The sequence below is a fragment of the Cydia fagiglandana genome, chromosome 2 (assembly GCF_963556715.1).
Source record: "Cydia fagiglandana chromosome 2, ilCydFagi1.1, whole genome shotgun sequence".
Classification (NCBI taxonomy): domain Eukaryota; kingdom Metazoa; phylum Arthropoda; class Insecta; order Lepidoptera; family Tortricidae; genus Cydia; species Cydia fagiglandana.
The window spans coordinates 27,318,610-27,337,418 of NC_085933.1; the positions used below are offsets into that span (position 1 = coordinate 27,318,610).

Consider the following 18,809-nt stretch of genomic DNA (forward strand, 5'->3'; position numbering starts at 1 on the left):
TTATATAAGGATATCTAGAAGCCCAAATTTCATGAAGCTAGCTCAAACGGTTATAAAGGTATGAAGGTCAAAAAGTCGTAAATTTTAAGACTGACTTATGACTCATAGTACCTAAACCTAACCTACTTCCAGATGACCTAGAAGGATGAAATTTGGAATCCAGCTTGGTTATTGTGTGTAACCGTAGGAAAAAATCTAAAAATAAAATAAAGTTAAAAAATAGGGGGGGTCCCCATACAAAAAAACCATTTTTTATTGGGACTGACATATAAGTACCTAAACCTAACCTACTTCCAGATGACCTAGAAGGATGAAATTTGGAATCCAGCTCGGTTATTGTGTGTAAGCGTAGGAAAAAATCTAAAAATAAAAAAAAGTTAAAAAATAGGGGGGGTCCCCATACAAAAAAATATTTTTTTATTGTAGCGTTGGAACCGTTACAAGCAGATATTTGAAACTACCCCAATATATGTCTTATTATATTTGCTATATTAAAATAAAGTTTAGTCAAAAAATAAGTGGTGTCCCCATACAAAAAACTTGTAATACGCTCTAAACAACCGGCCAACGGTGTGTCGTCGGCGGCGCGCGGCACCACATAATTATACAAAGAACAGAAGTAAAAACCATACAGCGGAAACACAAGAAAAAACATTAAATCTCAATACCTGCCTAGTTTTCTTTACAAAAAGTATTGATATCCCACCAAAAAACATAAATGTAAAAAAGGAGAGCCAAGTTCAATACAAAAATTATGCTTGGCTGTGGGGCTCGCCGCAAAAAGAATGGAGATCTAAATGAGTGCCACTGCCAAGTTCTATGCAAAATCCAAATATGTATTTATAGGAACAAAATAACATTATAAACAAGTATTAAACTCTATTTCTTTGCTTTATTGGATACCTATAACAATTGCTGTTATTTAAAAAAATGTGAGATCTTAAAGTAGGTTAGATTTGGCTTGGCCAGATTTTATCAGAATTACAATATATATAAAATGATTGATGTAATGAAAACTGGCCAAGTCAAATCTAACCTACTTTAAGATCTCACATTTTTTTAAATAACAGCAATTGTTATAGGTATCCAATAAAGCAAAGAAATAGAGTTTAATACTTGTTTATAATGTTATTTTGTTCCTATAAATACATATTTGGATTTTGCATAGAACTTGGCAGTGGCACTCATTTAGATCTCCATTCTTTTTGCGGCGAGCCCCACAGCCAAGCATAATTTTTGTATTGAACTTGGCTCTCCTTTTTTACATTTATGTTTTTGGTGGGATAAATAATCCAGAGCATCGATTTTAGTCTGAGAACTCTGAGACGCATTGCCCCCGGCCACATTTTACTTCACGTTTCATCTCTGCTAGCCATCTGCCTCGATAATTAGTAAAGGTCATTTACATAATGACAGTTAAAAGGACATTAACTTCCGTCTAATACATGCTAATACGCATTACTTCTGACCGTGTTTAATGGCCATGTGACTTTATTAGCAATCTGTTGTGATATATACTTGAAAATAAGGCCAGCTAATGATAAAAAAAGTAACCAGGGCGTCGACATCGATCTAAGACGAATAACCTGATGTGTATTTACGCATATAACTTCACATAGCACGTGTCACGGGACGTGTCTAAATTAAGCGTTACCAATTTTTTTTAGCAGCAGCAAACATATTAAAATCACGTACATGGTGAGTAATTGGTTTTAATATTTTTGCTGCTGCCACTCAGTCCATCTAGCCATACTAGATTAGCCATCTTGACCTACTGATACCTAAAATAAAAGGAGATTAGAAATAGCAAACCGCATTAGCTTTTATCTAAAACGCATTATAATAAATGTAATCCCGGTCATAGGTCCCATATCACTACTGCATCACGCGGAGGCGCGTCTCATGTCGAAGTCGGAGTTTATCAGAAAGTCATAACCTCTATAAAACCAAGTTATCATTACACACATGGCACTAATAATCTACAAAATCAAACTTGCTTCTTTGTAAACAAGATAGTAAAATACTAATTTGCAAAATGATTGCCACGTGTCCTTCTGCGAAGAATGTATGTACTTACCTACATAAACTATCTTCCATATACATACTTACTCACTATTTACTCACATACTGTGATATTATTGCTTGTTGTAGTAAGTATATAACTCAAAGTGCCCCCTGCCTTTATTTCCATTTGGAATCTGATTCAGTTATTGCTAGAAAACATGGTGTTATACAAATTATTGTATTGATGAATCATGTTGCTGTTGCTATGTCAGTATCTAAATCTTATGCTAAAACTGTGTGCTTTTACCAACTTCATCTTCTCTTTAAATTTGGGTTTGTTGATATTGACATATTTATTAGAATGTTATTATATTTTTCTTTAGAATTCTTAAATATCATCTCACATGGTTAAAGTCGTCACCGTCATTATAGATGGCGACAAAATAAATAATTAATTCTCGTTGGCGTCTGTTGCTTTTAATTTATTTGTTATTTCTTAGATATTTACTAAAGACATTAGTTCCTATACCTTATTATCATGGCATTAAGATCGAGTATATAATAAATAGTGTGATTTAAAAGCACCGTAAAGAGCCGCGCCTCTCTGACGTTCACGATTGACGCCAAAGCGATCGAGTTATTTAACTACGTTATGATTAAATCAATCATGACCACGAGTGACCGTGTCGGCTGTCAAATGGGAATCAATGATTGTTTAACAAAAAGTCAGCAGACTGTCGCAAGAGTCTCGTGTCGTGAGTACATGAGTTCAAAACTGCCAACTGGGTCAAACACATTTAACTTTACTTTAGGTACACAAAGGGCTCTTCTGTGGACAATATAATAAAAGTTAACGACCCGAGTACATCTTATTTGATGCTTTGAGGATGGGTTATTCTTATTTCAGTCTCAAGTACTGAAAAAGTGTATCACTCCTGTAAAGATGCAGTGTAAGGGCCGGTACAGACCGCCTGAACTTGTATGGGAACTGCACGCCAACTGCAACTGCTGGTTTACAGTCCGTATGTATCGGCCCTTAAATTAGCTTCAGAATCTCTTAACTTTGCGATGTCTACAGCAAAGACGCGAACGAGTTAATCGTAAAATAAAATGTTTATAAACCAGGAGGCTACCGCGAACACCCTAATTCTATAATCGTCTGTTTGCCAAATAAATAAAAGGTAACCTGTTACCTACAGATTTTCGAATTTCGCGATAAAGCGCTGGCGCTAGATCAAGATCACTGACCATGAAATATTTCTAATACTGAACCTACATAAATGGTAATTAAATTGTTTAATGAAATAACTTCTAGGTAATTTTTCTTGTGACGGAAATTTTAAATGTTTGGCGCTTGGGAAAAGGTTGAGGGAGGCAACGGATGACCCCCGCGCGGGCAGCTTTCTCGCGCAGCGAATTGCCATCGCAATCCAGCGCGGGAACGCTGCCTGCGTGTTGGGCACCCTCCCGAGGGCACCAAATTTTGATAGGTATTTTTAATTTTTAGTTTTAGTTATTTTAATTGTAGTTAGTTTTAGTTTTATATTCCTATTTATGTCTTATAGTAATTTATGTAATTTAGTAAAACAAGATAAATGGATATTAAATGATTGGCGTAGTTATTGTACCAACATAGGAAGATTAGGAAGGTATTGCAGATATTTAACCAACTATTTGATATGAACTTAAACAAAAACCTAAAACTAAACCAGAAATAAATAATAATAATGATATAATATATACAGAATTTAAAAGAGGGAACAATGAACATTTGTATTATTAATTTATCATGATGATAGACCCACCAATGTACCTGACGCAAAATTTGGAATTTAGTGATTAGCATCGCAACTTACTTACTCAGCTAAAATGAAACCAGTTTTATTATGAGGAAAGCCGATTTGGGTCGCTCTGACGCAAATTCAATATACGCGGATTTCGGCCAAGAGGAAACTGAGAAGGATAAAGTAAATATGTATTAGTATTTGAGACGTTGGTTGTTCTGATGTGTATTGTGGAATACGTTTTGCGTCATAAGATTATAAATAGATACTATAATGTATAATATATTACAATAATAGAATGTGTAATTAAAGGTGCAGTTGACACTCTCTGCTGTAAATACCAATACAATGCTTACAAAATAAGCTATCTGCCTATGTGCGCTGTCTTAAAGGATAGCGGAATGTTTAGTGATTTATTTACCTTTGTAATAATTATGTAGGTACGTCAGTACGTTACTGATTAGGTGCAGTAAGGAAAACATAACAATTAGGTATCTGTAAGTATGTTAAGATGGTTTGGACATGTGGAAAGAATGAGTGATAGAAGGCTAACAAAGAGAGAGTATAAGGGAGAAGTGGAAGGGGGAGTTGGAAGGGGTAGACCTCGGCGGACTTTCTCTGATCAGATCGAGGAAATCCTGAAAAAAGGCCAGATCAAGAGCACCCTAAACTGGCGAGCGTGTATGAGGAATGAAAGAAAAGGAAGCGAAAGAGGTATGTCAGGATCTTAGCAAGAAGAAATCCGTGGTCTCTGCCTACCCCTCCGGGAAATAGGCGTCATTATATGTATATGGAATAATTTACTTAAAATATAATAAGTAATGTAATTACAGATACGTAGGTAAGTTAGTTAAGGTTAGGTAAGGTTAGGTAGGTAGGTAGGTAGGTAAGTTGCTAAGGATAATCCCAAAACCTCCAATGGGAATGCAGTAAATTTTTAGTTATTTAATAATTCTGTTGTTTGCCGTTTTCTAGATCCAGTTGCGTTTTGGCACACATCTCGTTATCGCGCTACAAGAAACCGTGTTATCATCATCAAAATTATCAGACAGGTTATTTTTAAGCCGCCGGCGCCAGCCATGGAATAATAATGCGCAATGAATGCACACATTGTGAAATCTCGTATTTGTATTATTATAGGTTACCGACATTTTTATGATTAGATAATGTGTGATGATACATTATCCCACCCGGTAGGGTGGGCCTAGGCTTAATGGCACAATTCGTTTGTTATTGTAAATGAACGTATAGATTGTAGGTATAATTGATTCTAAAATTGGTAGTCTCTGATCGTGAAAGCGGGTAAAGGTCCATAACTCCACTATCGATTGTACTCGTATCTTATGGAAGTTTTTTTTTGTGGAGAAATTTTAATTACTACCAGAATAAGAAGCAGATGATGCTGATGCTGGACATATTGTAAAAGAAAAAAGTACACCAAAGTACAAGCAAGTACATATTCTACCTGAACTTAGTTAAGTTCACAAATCACTCAATCAATGTGCTGCTAACGACGTAAGTAAACACTTAAACAATCATTTAATAGATGTGTGCACGCACTCATATCAGTTACTAGTTACTCAGCAGGTTGATGTGGGCACTTAGGTATCTATTGTATACATTGATTCATCGGCAAGTAAGCCGTCTGTGTCGTGGTTGTGTTTACACTATCATCTATATAGCACTAGGTTATCCAATACGATCAGCTTAAGAGGGCGTAGAGGAGGGTAAATTTTCAGATTCTGTCAAATTACCCCATTTCACACACAAACGCAGCTCACGCACACTACCTCAATTTACTGGGACAGGTCAGTGACCCCTAATGTTTTTTTAAAGGTGCTGCTTCGAGTTTAGTGTTAACTACTAACCTTCTTTGAGGAATTCAAACTGTCACAGCTTTCCTTTGTGAGAAGACAGAGAAAAAACACTTTTTTATATATAGCTTTCCTTGTTTGTTCATGTCATGTCATAGGTATGTGACGTATTAGGTAATTAATTATTTTCGTTGTTGACTTTTGTATTAAGATAGGTTCAAAACGGCGACGCTCTTAACTGTCCATCGGTGGACCTTATGCCTTTTGTAATAAGGTTTACGGACTGTCAGTTAACAGTGTGGTGGTGGGCAATGGTAGGTATGCGGTTTGTAGACAGACCGAATTAAACCTAGGAGTTTTATTATTAAAAATATAAGAAATCATCTCATCTATCTACTCGAAAAAAGTGGACTATATCTAAAATTATCCCTTTATTACTTATAGGTCTTGTAACATATTTTTTTACAACTAAAGACGCTTATTTAATTTCACTTATAACTTAATTTTTAAAGCTCTGTTAATAATAAAGCTTTAAAAACATCTAATAAAATTCAGGTACTACACTTATACTTTTGTAAGTCAGTAAGTGATGCTTACTTAAAACTTATTGGGAAATCAAATAACTCATAATTACCTATATTAAAATATATAAATGTACTATTTCATCTCATTTCATCCCAATCCGCATTGGGCTAGCGTGGGGACTATAGCCCAAGCCCTCTCGCGCATGAGACGAGGCCTGTGCTCAGCAGTGGGACGTATATAGGCCGAAATGATGATGATGATTTCATCTCATACGTTCAATAAGGCCCAGGACCGGGCCTTGTCACCCGCACTGACAGAGGGCCTTTTTAGCCCTACATAATATTAAAGAACTGTGTCCCGGATAGTATGGGTTCTGGTCCATGGCGCGTCCTGAAGTAACTTATACAGTGTGTAATCGTTAAGTGTAGCCAGGCTATAATTCCGTAAATATAACAGATATCAGAAAACTTCAAATTGATATCAAAAGTGCGTTACCCAATGAGTAAAATTACATTTATAACTTTTTTTAAATAAAAGTAGAAATATCTCAAACATTAACTTCAAACCCTCCCATACATTTAGTACGACGACTCACCCCTCAAAGAACGTCGGTGTCCTAAGAGACAAAACTGCTTGAGATTCATTATTTGCGATAGTAAACTGTAATAGAATAATAAAACTACCGTTTATTAAATAATAATCTCAAGCAGTTTTATCTCTTACGACACCAACGTTCTTTGAGGGGTGAGTCATCGTACTAAATATTTAGGAGTTAGGGAGGGTTTAAAGTTAATGTTTGGGATATTTCTGCTTTTATGAATAAAAATATTAATGTATTTTACTCATTGGATTACGCGCTCTCTATATCAATTCGAAATTTTCTGATATCTGTTATATTTACGGAATTATAGCCTGACTACACTTAACGATTACACCCTGTATATCATTAGATAGTTCATAGCCTATATCGATAGAATATATCGTTCTTATGAGCGTATTTGGTGGGCATACCTTATTATTAAAAAAGTCTACTGCTTTATACTCGGAGTAATTAACAATGGAGCCGCCATTAACAGGTGTTCCCCTCTGTCGAAAATAGGCGGCCAATGGTCAACCACATGTCAACCATATGTATGGACTGACGTTTGGCTGACTTGACGTACCTATACATTTGATGTGCCCCTCCCCCGCAAAAAACGGCAGACTATTTTGTACCGAAAATTTTAGACATGGCGTCTCCGTTGGTTATATCCTCTAAGGCTTTATAATAGGGTGGCACTGGTGGCAGAAACTCATTTCATTTGTAAAATTATCACCTGTAATTTATCTGTAAAATATAAAAACATTGTATTCACACTTTTCAAATGCCAGATGATTATTTTATTTAATTTTATTTCAATATTTAATGTTTGACTTGCCACGTGCGGTGCCACAATTATTATTCAGAAAAAATATATGAGTGCCTATTTTATAGTGATACTTTTTAGAATGGAGAATAAATGAGCAAAATTTAACAATTTTTTTATTTAGTACAAATCACCACACTGTGATTGTAAAAAAATACATATAATATTCATTTATTGTGCAAAAATCAGTTTATTTGTATGAATCGTTATACATACCTATAACGATTATTTAAAAACTGAATTCCTCGTCCCTAGATTATACAAAAATGATATATAACTTGCCCTAGTTGCTAAGAGCATGAAGAAATATAGCATAGATTGGACCGGGGAGCCGACCATTTCCCCTCTTCCCTTATTTTTGGTATACGGTACGATCTCGTTGCTACCGGGCCTTATCAGCCCATTATTTGGTAATAACGGTATGCAAGGCATCTAACACAACTAATAAAACCTCCATGAACAGAAATGGGTGACATATTTTATAAGATTTGACAGTATCCAAGAAGAATCTTCAGATTCAGAATCATTAAACGGCAACTAAGCCACTAGTATTGGGTTGCCTATAATCATTTTTCTGTGAATGTACTCGTAAACCTCTATCCGTTAGTATGCGATTCATTAATGGACGCACCATGGCCCAAATCGGGACACAGTTCTTTAACACGTAATGTTAATAATCAGTGAACATTATTAATTACGCTCAAATGCTTAAGTTTCAGTACAGGTAAAAGTACATATGAGCTGTACTTTTAATTGTTAGTACAATCGGCATCAAATAGATAGTGACGGCCAAAGTGACCAAATATAGTTATAGGATCTAAATGTGAACGAATAAGGTCAGGTGAGGCATATAAGGCCTGGTCCCTAACACTAAAAGAAGAAGGTCAGCTCCTGGTAGCAGAGAGAAAAGTTTATCGCAAGATCCTGGGACCTATTCAGAGAGATAACGGCACCTGGAGGATCTGGAAAAATGCCGAGATCGAGGAGTTAGTGGCCGAACCCAATATCATCGGCGAAACGAAAGCGCACAGACTTCGCTGGTTCGGTCACCTACTCTGAATGGGAGAGGATCGGGCTGTCAAGAAGGCGTTCTTGGGACGTCCGACTGGTAGCCGTCGGTGGGTCGGCCCAGGTATCGCTGGGAAGACAGTGTGGCGGCGGATCTACTTCAGCTTCGCGTCAGTAACTGGCAGGAAGTTGCGCAGGAGCGGGACAGGTGGCACGCTCTCGTTTCGGAGGCCAAGACTCTCTTTGGATCGCTGAGCCAAAATAGTTAGTTAGTTAGTTCATGTTTCTTAATACAGCTTTTGAAAAATCCATTTTATAAAAAAAACATACCATGTTGGTTCGGAACCGGGCCTTGTTACTGGCACTGACAGTGGGCCTTCTTACAATTAGTCATAGTACAAGTTCAAGAATAACAGAAAATACTACCGGGCCTTATTAGCTTTTATCATGAATTAATTTCATCTTAGATTTAAAATGGTCTATAGTAAAATACGGCCTACATGAGTCATGGAAAAACAAATTGTATTTTATTTAGTACCTATTTGTTGTTCAAAATCTTCAGTAAGCTAACTTATAAGACTCTTTCTATTATAATTAATCTAGATTGACAGTTTACTTAGCAAATTGTACTTTTACCTTTAGGTTTTATGTCGGAAATATTTCACCCAATTTGTACTGAAACATAAGCATTTGAGCGTAATTAATGATGTTTACTGATTGTTAATCTTAAATATACCTATTATGTAGGGCACTTAAATTATTTTAGTGGACCAAGCGGATGTGTATGTTTGTGGACCACTTTTTTATTTAAATAATTAAATTGTAATTCATTCAAAAAAAGCTATTACAATTAGGGATTTAGATACCTCACCTACCTCATTACAAAGCATTACAAAAATGTCCAAAGGCCAAAGCCACGCCGATAAGACATAAGACGTCATAAACGACTTCATAAATATAAACGTTCACTGAAAAAACCCAAATTCATTTCTGATAATTTTATTTCGTTACTGAGTTATCGTTTTGCACCGAATATCAATGAAATAAAAGCACGTTGTTGTTTGATAGATACATTTATATAAACATCGTCACATGAAACCAATATAGGTACTCGTAAACCAGACCACTGCGATGCCACTGGCTTTAAATATCGTTCTTTCAACTGATGATATAGCCACAAAAACCCGCTGAAACTGCAGGTCGAGTCTTGATTTCAATTTCTTGATGATATATCATTGCATTAACTTTCAAAGCACATGATAGATCTTAGAATAGCAACAAAACTGGTTGAAACTAAGAATTTTATTGCTGAAATTATGTGAACAACATTGCTTCGTCTTCATAAATAAAATTTTAATAGTTTATATTGTTTAGGCTAAAATGTGAAGAATTTTGTTGATAAATTGTTTATCTAGTATATTGACATTATGTCATATATGTTTTTAAAATGACGTAATATGAATACCAGCACAATGAAAATTTATTCCAATAAGAAATAACAAATCTTCAAACTTTTTTCATTTTAAGTGAATTAGGAAGAAGCTAATTATACTGATTTGGTTGTATTAATATATTTTATTAAATAATTTGTCATATTTTTTAAGTATTATGACTCGTGAATAAAAATAAATCGAAATTTTAATGACTCTAGATCTCCGTGTGACGTTATTTATTTACCCTATTAATTTTGAACACAGTTTTTCACTGGTATCATCATTCGTATACGGACATGAATTTCTGTCAATATATATGCCAAATCGAACTGTCAACTTGGAAAAAAGAAGTACGCGTCCGCTTCCTACGGCCCACAGCGGGCATCTGAGGAGAAGGAGAATTTGACAGATATGGCGGATGTATGGAAATTATACGAAAGTTTACGTTTACGATTGAATTTCACTGTAGCCTTTAAGAGGAAAAATAGGAAAAGCCTGATTCGTTGTAGTCCAGTTATCTGGCTTTCGAAATCACTCGATTTTATAGCATGAGCATCGATTTTTTTATACAAATTTTACTAAACGCTGACACTCGTTCATCACGTTTTAGGTACAACTTTGCATAAGTGTATTTATTATATTGTAAAACATTTCAGATTTTCAAGGGTGATTCGTTGTAAACACACTCTTTGGGATATTAATGACATTTATTATAATTTTTTTTATCAAGAGATGTGAACGCTAGCGACTAAACGGTGACTGCCTTTTTCGCTGATTTTGCTCGATGCAGTCTTAAGTACCGTTTTCCGCGTAGCGACGGAAATTGTATGGTTTTACCGGCGATTTTCCACTAGTTACTTCAAAACTTTCCTCATTATGCTCTGGCTATTGGCATAAATCCCTGGTACATGGTTTCGTGTCTTTTTTACAGTGGCCATTGAGGTTATATAATTTGTTTATCCTCATGGCTACGGTAATTGCAGGGTTTTACTGGTGATTTACCATTACTGACAAAACTTACCTCATGCACCTGTGTCTCAAGGCTATTGGCATATCTATATCGCTGCTGTATAAAATTAGTCCTGTGACTTTTATAAGGATGATAGGATGTGTTTCTCCGTTTGGTATGTGTTTATCTGTTTGGCGGTGATATTTGTACGGTTTTACCGGCGATTTGTCATTATTGCAAAACTTGCCTCATGCATGCGGCTTTGGTTTCTTGGCTTGTATTTTTATCCGCATGTCGACGATAATTACCGGCTTGTTTGGGTAAATAAGGAAATACCATTATTGTTTTTCCGATACCTACTTATGCTAAATGCCCGCCGAGTGGAAACAAGGACTCTTGGTTAAAGTCCCAAAGAAGGGTGATCTATCGCGGTGCGATAACTGGCGCGGCATCACTCTACTTCCAGCTGCTGCCAAAGTCTTGGCAAAAGTCCTGCTTAATCGCATCGCACCAAAAGTAGCTGACACTCTGCGTGAGGAACAGGCGGGTTTTCGCCCGGGTCGCTCCTGCGCTGACCACACCAACACCCTACGTATCCTTATAGAACAGTGTGTCGAATGGCAATCGGAACTGTTCTTGGCTTTCGTCGACTTCGAAAAGGCCTTCGACACTGTGAAGTGGAGCGCGTTGTGGTCAAGCCTAAGCAGGAGGGGCATTCCCACCTGTATCATTCGCATAATACGCTCCTTATACGAAGGTGGCACTTGCAGGGTGGTCCATGAGAGGGAGCTTGGAGAGCCGATACAGATATCAGCCGGAGTAAGGCAGGGGTGCCTACTATCGCCGCTCCTATTTGTGATTCTTCTGGACGACGTCATGCGAAATGTGGTATCGACAGCGAGAGGTATACCATGGGGCACAAACATTTTGGAGGACTTAGACTACGCGGATGACATCGTGTTGATTTCGCCTACTCTGGCCTATCTAGAAGCCAAACTTGAAAGACTTAAAGAAGAGGCTGATAGGATGGGCCTGCGAATCAACAGACGCAAGACAGTCAGCATGCGAGTTAAATCAAGGACAAGGGATCCGCTATCACTGGGGGGCGAGAGCCTAGACTCGGTGTCAAAGTTTGTGTACCTAGGGAGCGTATTATCCTGCAAAGGTGGAGCGGATGAAGACATCGACAACAGGATAAAGAAGGCGAAAGCTGCGTTCGCGCAGTTAAAGGCTGTTTGGGAGTCGAATGTGCTCACGCGACGTGTTAAACTTTCCCTCTTCGAATCAATTGTGAAATCTGTGTTGCTTTTTGGCTGCGAAACGTGGAGAGTGACTAAGGGCCTAACGAATAAGCTTCAAGTCTTCGTCAACAAGTCCCTTAGGTCGATCCTTCGCGTTTTCTGGCCAAAAACTATGCGCAACGAAGACCTATGGCGTATATGCCGGCAAACACCCATCGGCCAAGAAATAGCGACACGGAAATGGAGATGGGTAGGACATACTATTCGAAGAGGGGAAACAAATAACGCAACCATCGCTTTCGGTTGGAAACCGCCGGACGGAAGCCGTGGCCTCGGGCGCCCTGTACACTCTTGGCAGCGGTCCGTCACAAATGAACTACGAGCGGTCGGGTTGAGCTGGAGCGAGGCCAGAGCGGTCGCTGAAGATAGGAAGGCGTGGCGCGAGCTTGTGAAGGCCCTTTGCACCTCTGGGGTGCCTTAGGACAACAACAACAACAACTTATGCTAATTATTGGTTTATCCCTTGTTATTAGATTTCTACATTTTATAAAAGAGAAATCTCTATTACGAGTAAGTATGGCTATTTTGAATTCCACGAATTTCTCGATCATCTTGAATTTCAAGATCAGGTTTATACGAGTTTGTAAAGAAGCTAAAAATAAAATTAAAATCTAAAAGGGTCAGTCTGGCGTGAATTACAAAGCGGGTACACACGGGCCACGGCGTAACAAGACCGGTCCTGTCGAGTCGGGATTCGACCTTCGTCTTGGTAGGGACTTGTTGGAGTTGTTGGGATTGGGGCCCATAGAGAACGCGTCTTTGGCATTGTAAAGTAAATTACATTTTTGTATTTTCGGGAACTGATACCTAGATACTTTACGTTCGGAGTTGCATAAGGATCATCCCCGGTTGTTTGCAAATGATCATAACTTTAGAAAACAAATCTCAAAATTTTAATGTATTTTTGGTAATATAGAGAAATCATAACCATGTGATGATTATAAGTAAATAATCGTGGCAACAATTAGGGACAGATATATTGGAGAACCTGTTGTAGGTACGAAACATGTAGTAAAAAATTGTACAGTATTGATGTCTTTGATTTTCTCAAACCAACGTAGCGTATAATTGTTACCCACTGGATTTAGTAAGTAAGAACTCATATCATAACACTTATTATTAATAGGTACTAAACAATAACTCGTACAAAACAATAACTAATTTCTCCACACAGCCATTATCTATTCAAACAGCGCCAGACAGACTAATAAAAATAATAGATTCCGATAATCCGGCTTTCCATAAAACAGCAGCGTTCCTAGAAACAGTAGAAACTAACTTCTACTAATTCCACAATGACTTATATGCCCCTTGACATCTCTATTACTTAGGATCTTTAGAACTAAATAAGGTCAGTTATAAGAAGGGCTTAAGTATTGTATTGTTTGAGGTAGAAATTGCGTTTAGGAGTGGAAGGGTGGTGTCGATAATTGGGTCAGAGCTGTGACCTTCGGTGGCGAGGGACGGATCGATGGACAAACACTGGAGATATGGAAGGGCAAAGGTTAACGAGCTGTTGTTTCTAAGAATTATTTAATCACTCTGTCAATCAAAGGACATCAGGACATCTACATTACTTTTTTGAACGTATTGTCGATGAGACCTAAAAGTTCTGCAATGGCAATATTATTAGCATGTGAACTTCTTGACGATATGGTCAAAGCCGAACCATAATAAAAATTACCTACAGTTAAATTTGTCTTTTCCGTTTCAGGGAGCAGATATAATAAATTTTCTCTATTTATTAAGTAGGCTTAGAAATACAAGTACCCCAGAGGCTATTTATAAATAAATGTAGAGACTAACATTACCAAGACGCCCATTTGGCATCGTTCTCTAATGTTACTATGGAAATCAAAACGAGTCTAAGCCTTATTCACCAAGGAAGCTTCCTTATTATTCCAATAACATGTATTGGGTAATTCGGCGAACACAAAATTATAACAAATACTTCTAAATTAATTTCAGGAAATCACACGGAAGTAAACACATCAATATATAAATAAAATGCAATTAATAAAGCAATTAATTATCCTTAAGGGTTTCCCTTCTAATTAAATGGAGACATTAATATAGATGTTTTGAGGAAGGATAAAGTATTTACGACATTTGAAAATGTTTAACTACACAAATACTTAAATGCTAATTGCATTGATAATACTAAATAACACGGGCTTCCCAGTATAAACCAGAGTGAGGTAAATAATATTCATAATATTATTGAAATTGTTTGCCAACAATTCAAAGTAACTGATAGTGCTGTTGCGTCAAAACCAGTTATTAATTATTGTTATCGGTGGGCAGAATCTTTTTAGTAAAATCCGTCCTTATCGGGGGACTATGGACTCTCCGTAACCCAAACACCTATTTAGGGAAGAACATGTTTTTACAAGTTATTTGCTGGAATTCGGTGTGTGTTTTAGGGATATTTTGAGGTCGCAACCGGCTTCAAGATAAAAATCGACTTGTTAAAACTGGACTTTCTGTTACCCAGGCATTCAAAACTCTTCGAATTAGTAGTTCATGGTATTACATATATGAAACGCAAATTCATTTCGTAAAAACTCAATGTCATTTTGATTTAGTAGTAATTTCTCGTAAAAAATTTCAAATAGGTATGATTGTAAGATTTGTAAGTAAACAGTAGGCGGCATATTTTTTTTTTAAATAAATATTATAGGACATTTCTAAGAATTTATTGTTTTGATGGTGCCCCAGTAAATGTGCACTGGTAATAATAACGCTGTCTATTCCGTTTTTGCATTCAATACGGGTAATTAATATATGATATGAGGATCACGAAACTGCGTTATGATCGGCAGTTTTTAACAAACAAATATAGGTATAATCAAGGGATTGTACCACATCGTGCCTAGTCACAGTGACAATCAATATGAAAACTGCGATTATATCACGTATAATCGCAGTAATAGTCACTGTGGCAAGGTAGGAAATGGCAGTGACAAATAGGTACATTGGAAATCGTATTATTTCGGATTTTAGGAGAGGGAAAAAATCATACTATTTTGGTTTTAAAAAGATGTATCACAATGCATAATACATTTTAATCAGATTGTTGGATTTGACAGCAGGCGATGTGATGCCTTTACGTAGAGGCAATTATGTTAGATATCTTTTTTATTAAATAGGTATACGAAGTAGCTTTTAAGCAACTATTAGTTGTAAATGAAGAAAATAAAATTCAAGAATGTTCAAACCCCCAGTCTTTAATCTAATCTTATCGATATACAGTTAATTACGACCATAATGGCTCAGTTCAATCTCTCAACGGTAGCAGCCAACAAACATAAACAAAGACAGCTCACGCGGTTGACTAATGTCATGATTAATCGCTGGACGTTGATCCAGACATTATACCTATTACATAACTGTAAACATTAGGTTTTTTAAAGGTTATTAGGTAGATACTTAATGTGATTAGGGAATGGCGGTTGGTTGGACAATCGATTATGTAATAAATATAATGATTACCTAGACCTAGATCCTAGATATGTATTATAAATGGCAACGGTTTGTAAGCAGAATGCGACGAGTTTTATATTACGACTAGGTTTCTTATAAATACTAAATCTTGTTTCTATGTATTATGTTTATATTATGTTTATGTTTTGTATGTATTATGTTTGTTTGTTTAATAATGTTTCTTTCAAATATCCTGCCCAAGAAGTTACCATATTTGCAAGTCACTTTGCTTAGCCTAGCCTTGGTAAATACAAGCCTTGGTACGAGTATATGGTTTGTGATAATATTTGGCGCCACACTACTGTTATTTAAGATCCGGTATCCGACTTCCATTGCGACAGAAGTTTGTCAACTGATCAAGCAAAACCAACAAAACATCCAAGGTTGCTGGAGCGTAAAGCCCAGTATCCGCTCTGCCAGTTTCCTCCGCTCGCTCGTTTCCTAACGCCAAAACCCAGCCACTTGGGATTTCCGACCGCGGACAGTCCGACGCACACAAATAAACCAATAACCTTAAAACAAACAAGACTCGTTCATACCGAACCACTTACCCCTCTATCGCCTGGTTAACACGCGCTACGCGGGGCAGGGTAACGAAGGCGAACTGGATATAAACACAGACACGTTTCAACTTGATTTTGACCTCATAGAGAAATGCCCCACACACACATTCACCTAGTCACTCCGTATCAACGCACACGTGCGTTGTTACTACAGAATTTTACTACCACAAGTGAAATAAGAGGCAAATTTCGAGGAATCTCCGTCGTACTGGCAGGGCAGACGCCGTACGCACACATGTAAAGACAAGCGTCGTTTGCGCATGCGCGAAGGAAGCGATAAAAGAGCGCGTCGCGTAATGGCGGCTACATTCCACACTCTACGGTCGAAGCCACACCACGCCGGTTTAGCTCGCGAAGTTGTGAAATTATTGTGACATAACCCATTCAAGGTTCAACAAGTGGTTTAGTGAACCCAACGCTTGGATTGCACCATTTTTAGTGAAATTGTAGTGCTCCCTGTGAAAATTCCTACATACACCAGGAAAGTGCCAGAAATTAGTGAAATTTACGAACTGAAAAGCATCAAGTTATCCAATATGTACAAGGATTCAGTGGTTCCAGTGAAGATGGAGAGCTTCAGCGGAGTGGCCGCGAAAAGGTAACTATCTAACCATCGCGGCATTTAAATAATTTGTTTAATGATAATGAAAAGACGGAGTTTTGTGTGATTTTGATGCAAGTAGAAACTAGTCAAACGTGCAGATTGTGCTAATTTGTGTAAACTGAAATTTGTTAGTTATACGTGAATGACTTTCAAGAATCCCAGTGTCAAAAATTATCATAATTTCTAATTCAATTTAAAGACCAAATACCTTTCTTAGTAAAGTGCAACGAACTCCATTGAAATTGGTGTTCCACAGGGTACAGTCATCGGGCCAGTGTTCTAACTGTAAATTATCTTTTCTAGCCCAATGGGCCAATGCATCAAGACGGTGTTGCGGCGGGCCTGCGTCGAGAAGCGGCTGACGGTCGGCCTGCTGCCCGCCATCCAGTACCTCTCCAGCAACAGCACGGGGGCGCTGTTCTGCTTCACCACCGAAGCACCCCCTGGGGACAGCGCCACGCACATGCAGGAGGTGCTGCTCCAAGCCTTCTGCGATGAGAACGACATCTATGTCATTAAGGTAACTATCACAATCCTGTTTACAAGTAGTGGTTGCCCTTTGGGTTGGAAAATGTTCCTTAATTACTTTATCCGTTAATTATTGACGAATGCTTCGAATTGGTCGAATTTTCCAGTATTACCCGGATTCTAATTAAAAGAAATGACGTAAATGGACACAATCGATTAAATAAAGACAAATTAGGATAGCTCGAAGAATATATTGTATTTGCACTTCGCATAACTACTAACCTTGCAATATTAACAAGATTCCTTGTTCTTTCCTATCATTTTCGTAAAATCTATAAGAGTACTGATGAGGGACAAAACAATAATTTGTTTCTTTCTTTGCCTCCAGGTTGATTCAGAGGCCAAAATGCGGATGATCCTCGGTTTCCCCGCCTTGGACTATAGCTGTGTGCTGGTCCACTCACCATACACAGACCCCTTCAGCGACAGTCAAGAGATCGACCCCTCAGTCCTCACCGACAGCGAGAAACACCTGATCGACCACTGTGAGAGGAACTGGGGATGCTCCCAGGTCCCAGTCATCAAGCTACCCGAGAAGTGAACCAGATAAAAGAAGAGATCTAAGAAAAAAAAAGATACCTCTATTGGTTTATTTGCAACTTGGTTGCACTGCCCGTCGGCCATATTTTATACGGCTTTGGCGTTTAACGCCATCTAGTGTTCGGTAGCTGCACTAAGTCTTGTCCGCTTGGGCGAAAATTCTGTTGAGATGAAGTTGTTGTTGCTGAAAAGATTTTGTGGAATTTTGAAATGTTTCTAAAATCGGTTCAATTGAATATTTCTTGTATTGTATGTTGATCGCCATTTCGGCTTGTTTGTTGGTAATACTAACACGTTATTGACTTCCTAAAAGAAATGTTGTATTAAAATATTATAGCAATAAAAAAAAGATAGTGATAATTAACTACTAAGACGTTTTCTACTTTTGTAATTATACGAACAGTATTATAATTATTAAGAAAAGAGTAAAATAAAAAACAGTTACATAATTTGTTGGTTTCATTTGTATTTTTAAGTAGATAGAGCCTATTGTTAATAGAAACAGCCAGTAAAAAAAAAAGGATGGAGAAAAAAAGAATTCCCCGTTTTTTCTACTAACAAATTGGTTTCTCTGACTGTAGTAGACAAGGTCAGAATATCATAATTCAGTATAGACTATTTTGCATCGATGCAGATCAGATGCTCATATAGTTCGTTTTTTTTAGCAATAGAAAGAACTCCACAGAAGCAACCGTGCAGTTTTTGTCAGGCTCTTTAATTGTTAATAATTATAGAATTATCTTATGTAGCATGGTCAATACATATAATTTACTTCAAATTATTACCGCTAAAAGTGCCGGATTTGGAACCACAAGCTTACTTCTGCGAAGTTCTTTCTAATGCTAAAAAAAACGGACTATAGGGCAG

The 18,809-nt window shown here is 37.3% G+C and overlaps 2 protein-coding genes across 2 annotated transcripts in view; one reads left to right on the top strand and one right to left on the bottom strand.

The window, feature by feature from the left end:
- Positions 1-16,438, bottom strand: part of LOC134679554 (electron transfer flavoprotein beta subunit lysine methyltransferase-like) — a 61,582-nt gene extending 45,144 nt beyond the window's left edge. The window contains exon 1 of the mRNA XM_063538511.1: positions 16,259-16,438. The gene's annotated coding sequence lies outside the window, so the exon portion shown is untranslated. The remainder of the gene's footprint in view (positions 1-16,258) is intronic.
- Positions 16,439-16,586: 148 nt separating this feature from the next.
- LOC134679541 (growth arrest and DNA damage-inducible protein GADD45 alpha) lies at positions 16,587-18,391 on the top strand. Its single transcript, XM_063538499.1, has 3 exons — positions 16,587-16,868; positions 17,178-17,394; positions 17,731-18,391. The coding sequence occupies exons 1-3, from the start codon at positions 16,807-16,809 to the stop codon at positions 17,941-17,943; spliced, it is 492 nt and encodes a 163-aa protein (XP_063394569.1). The 5' UTR covers positions 16,587-16,806; the 3' UTR covers positions 17,944-18,391.
- Positions 18,392-18,809: the final 418 nt, after the last annotated feature.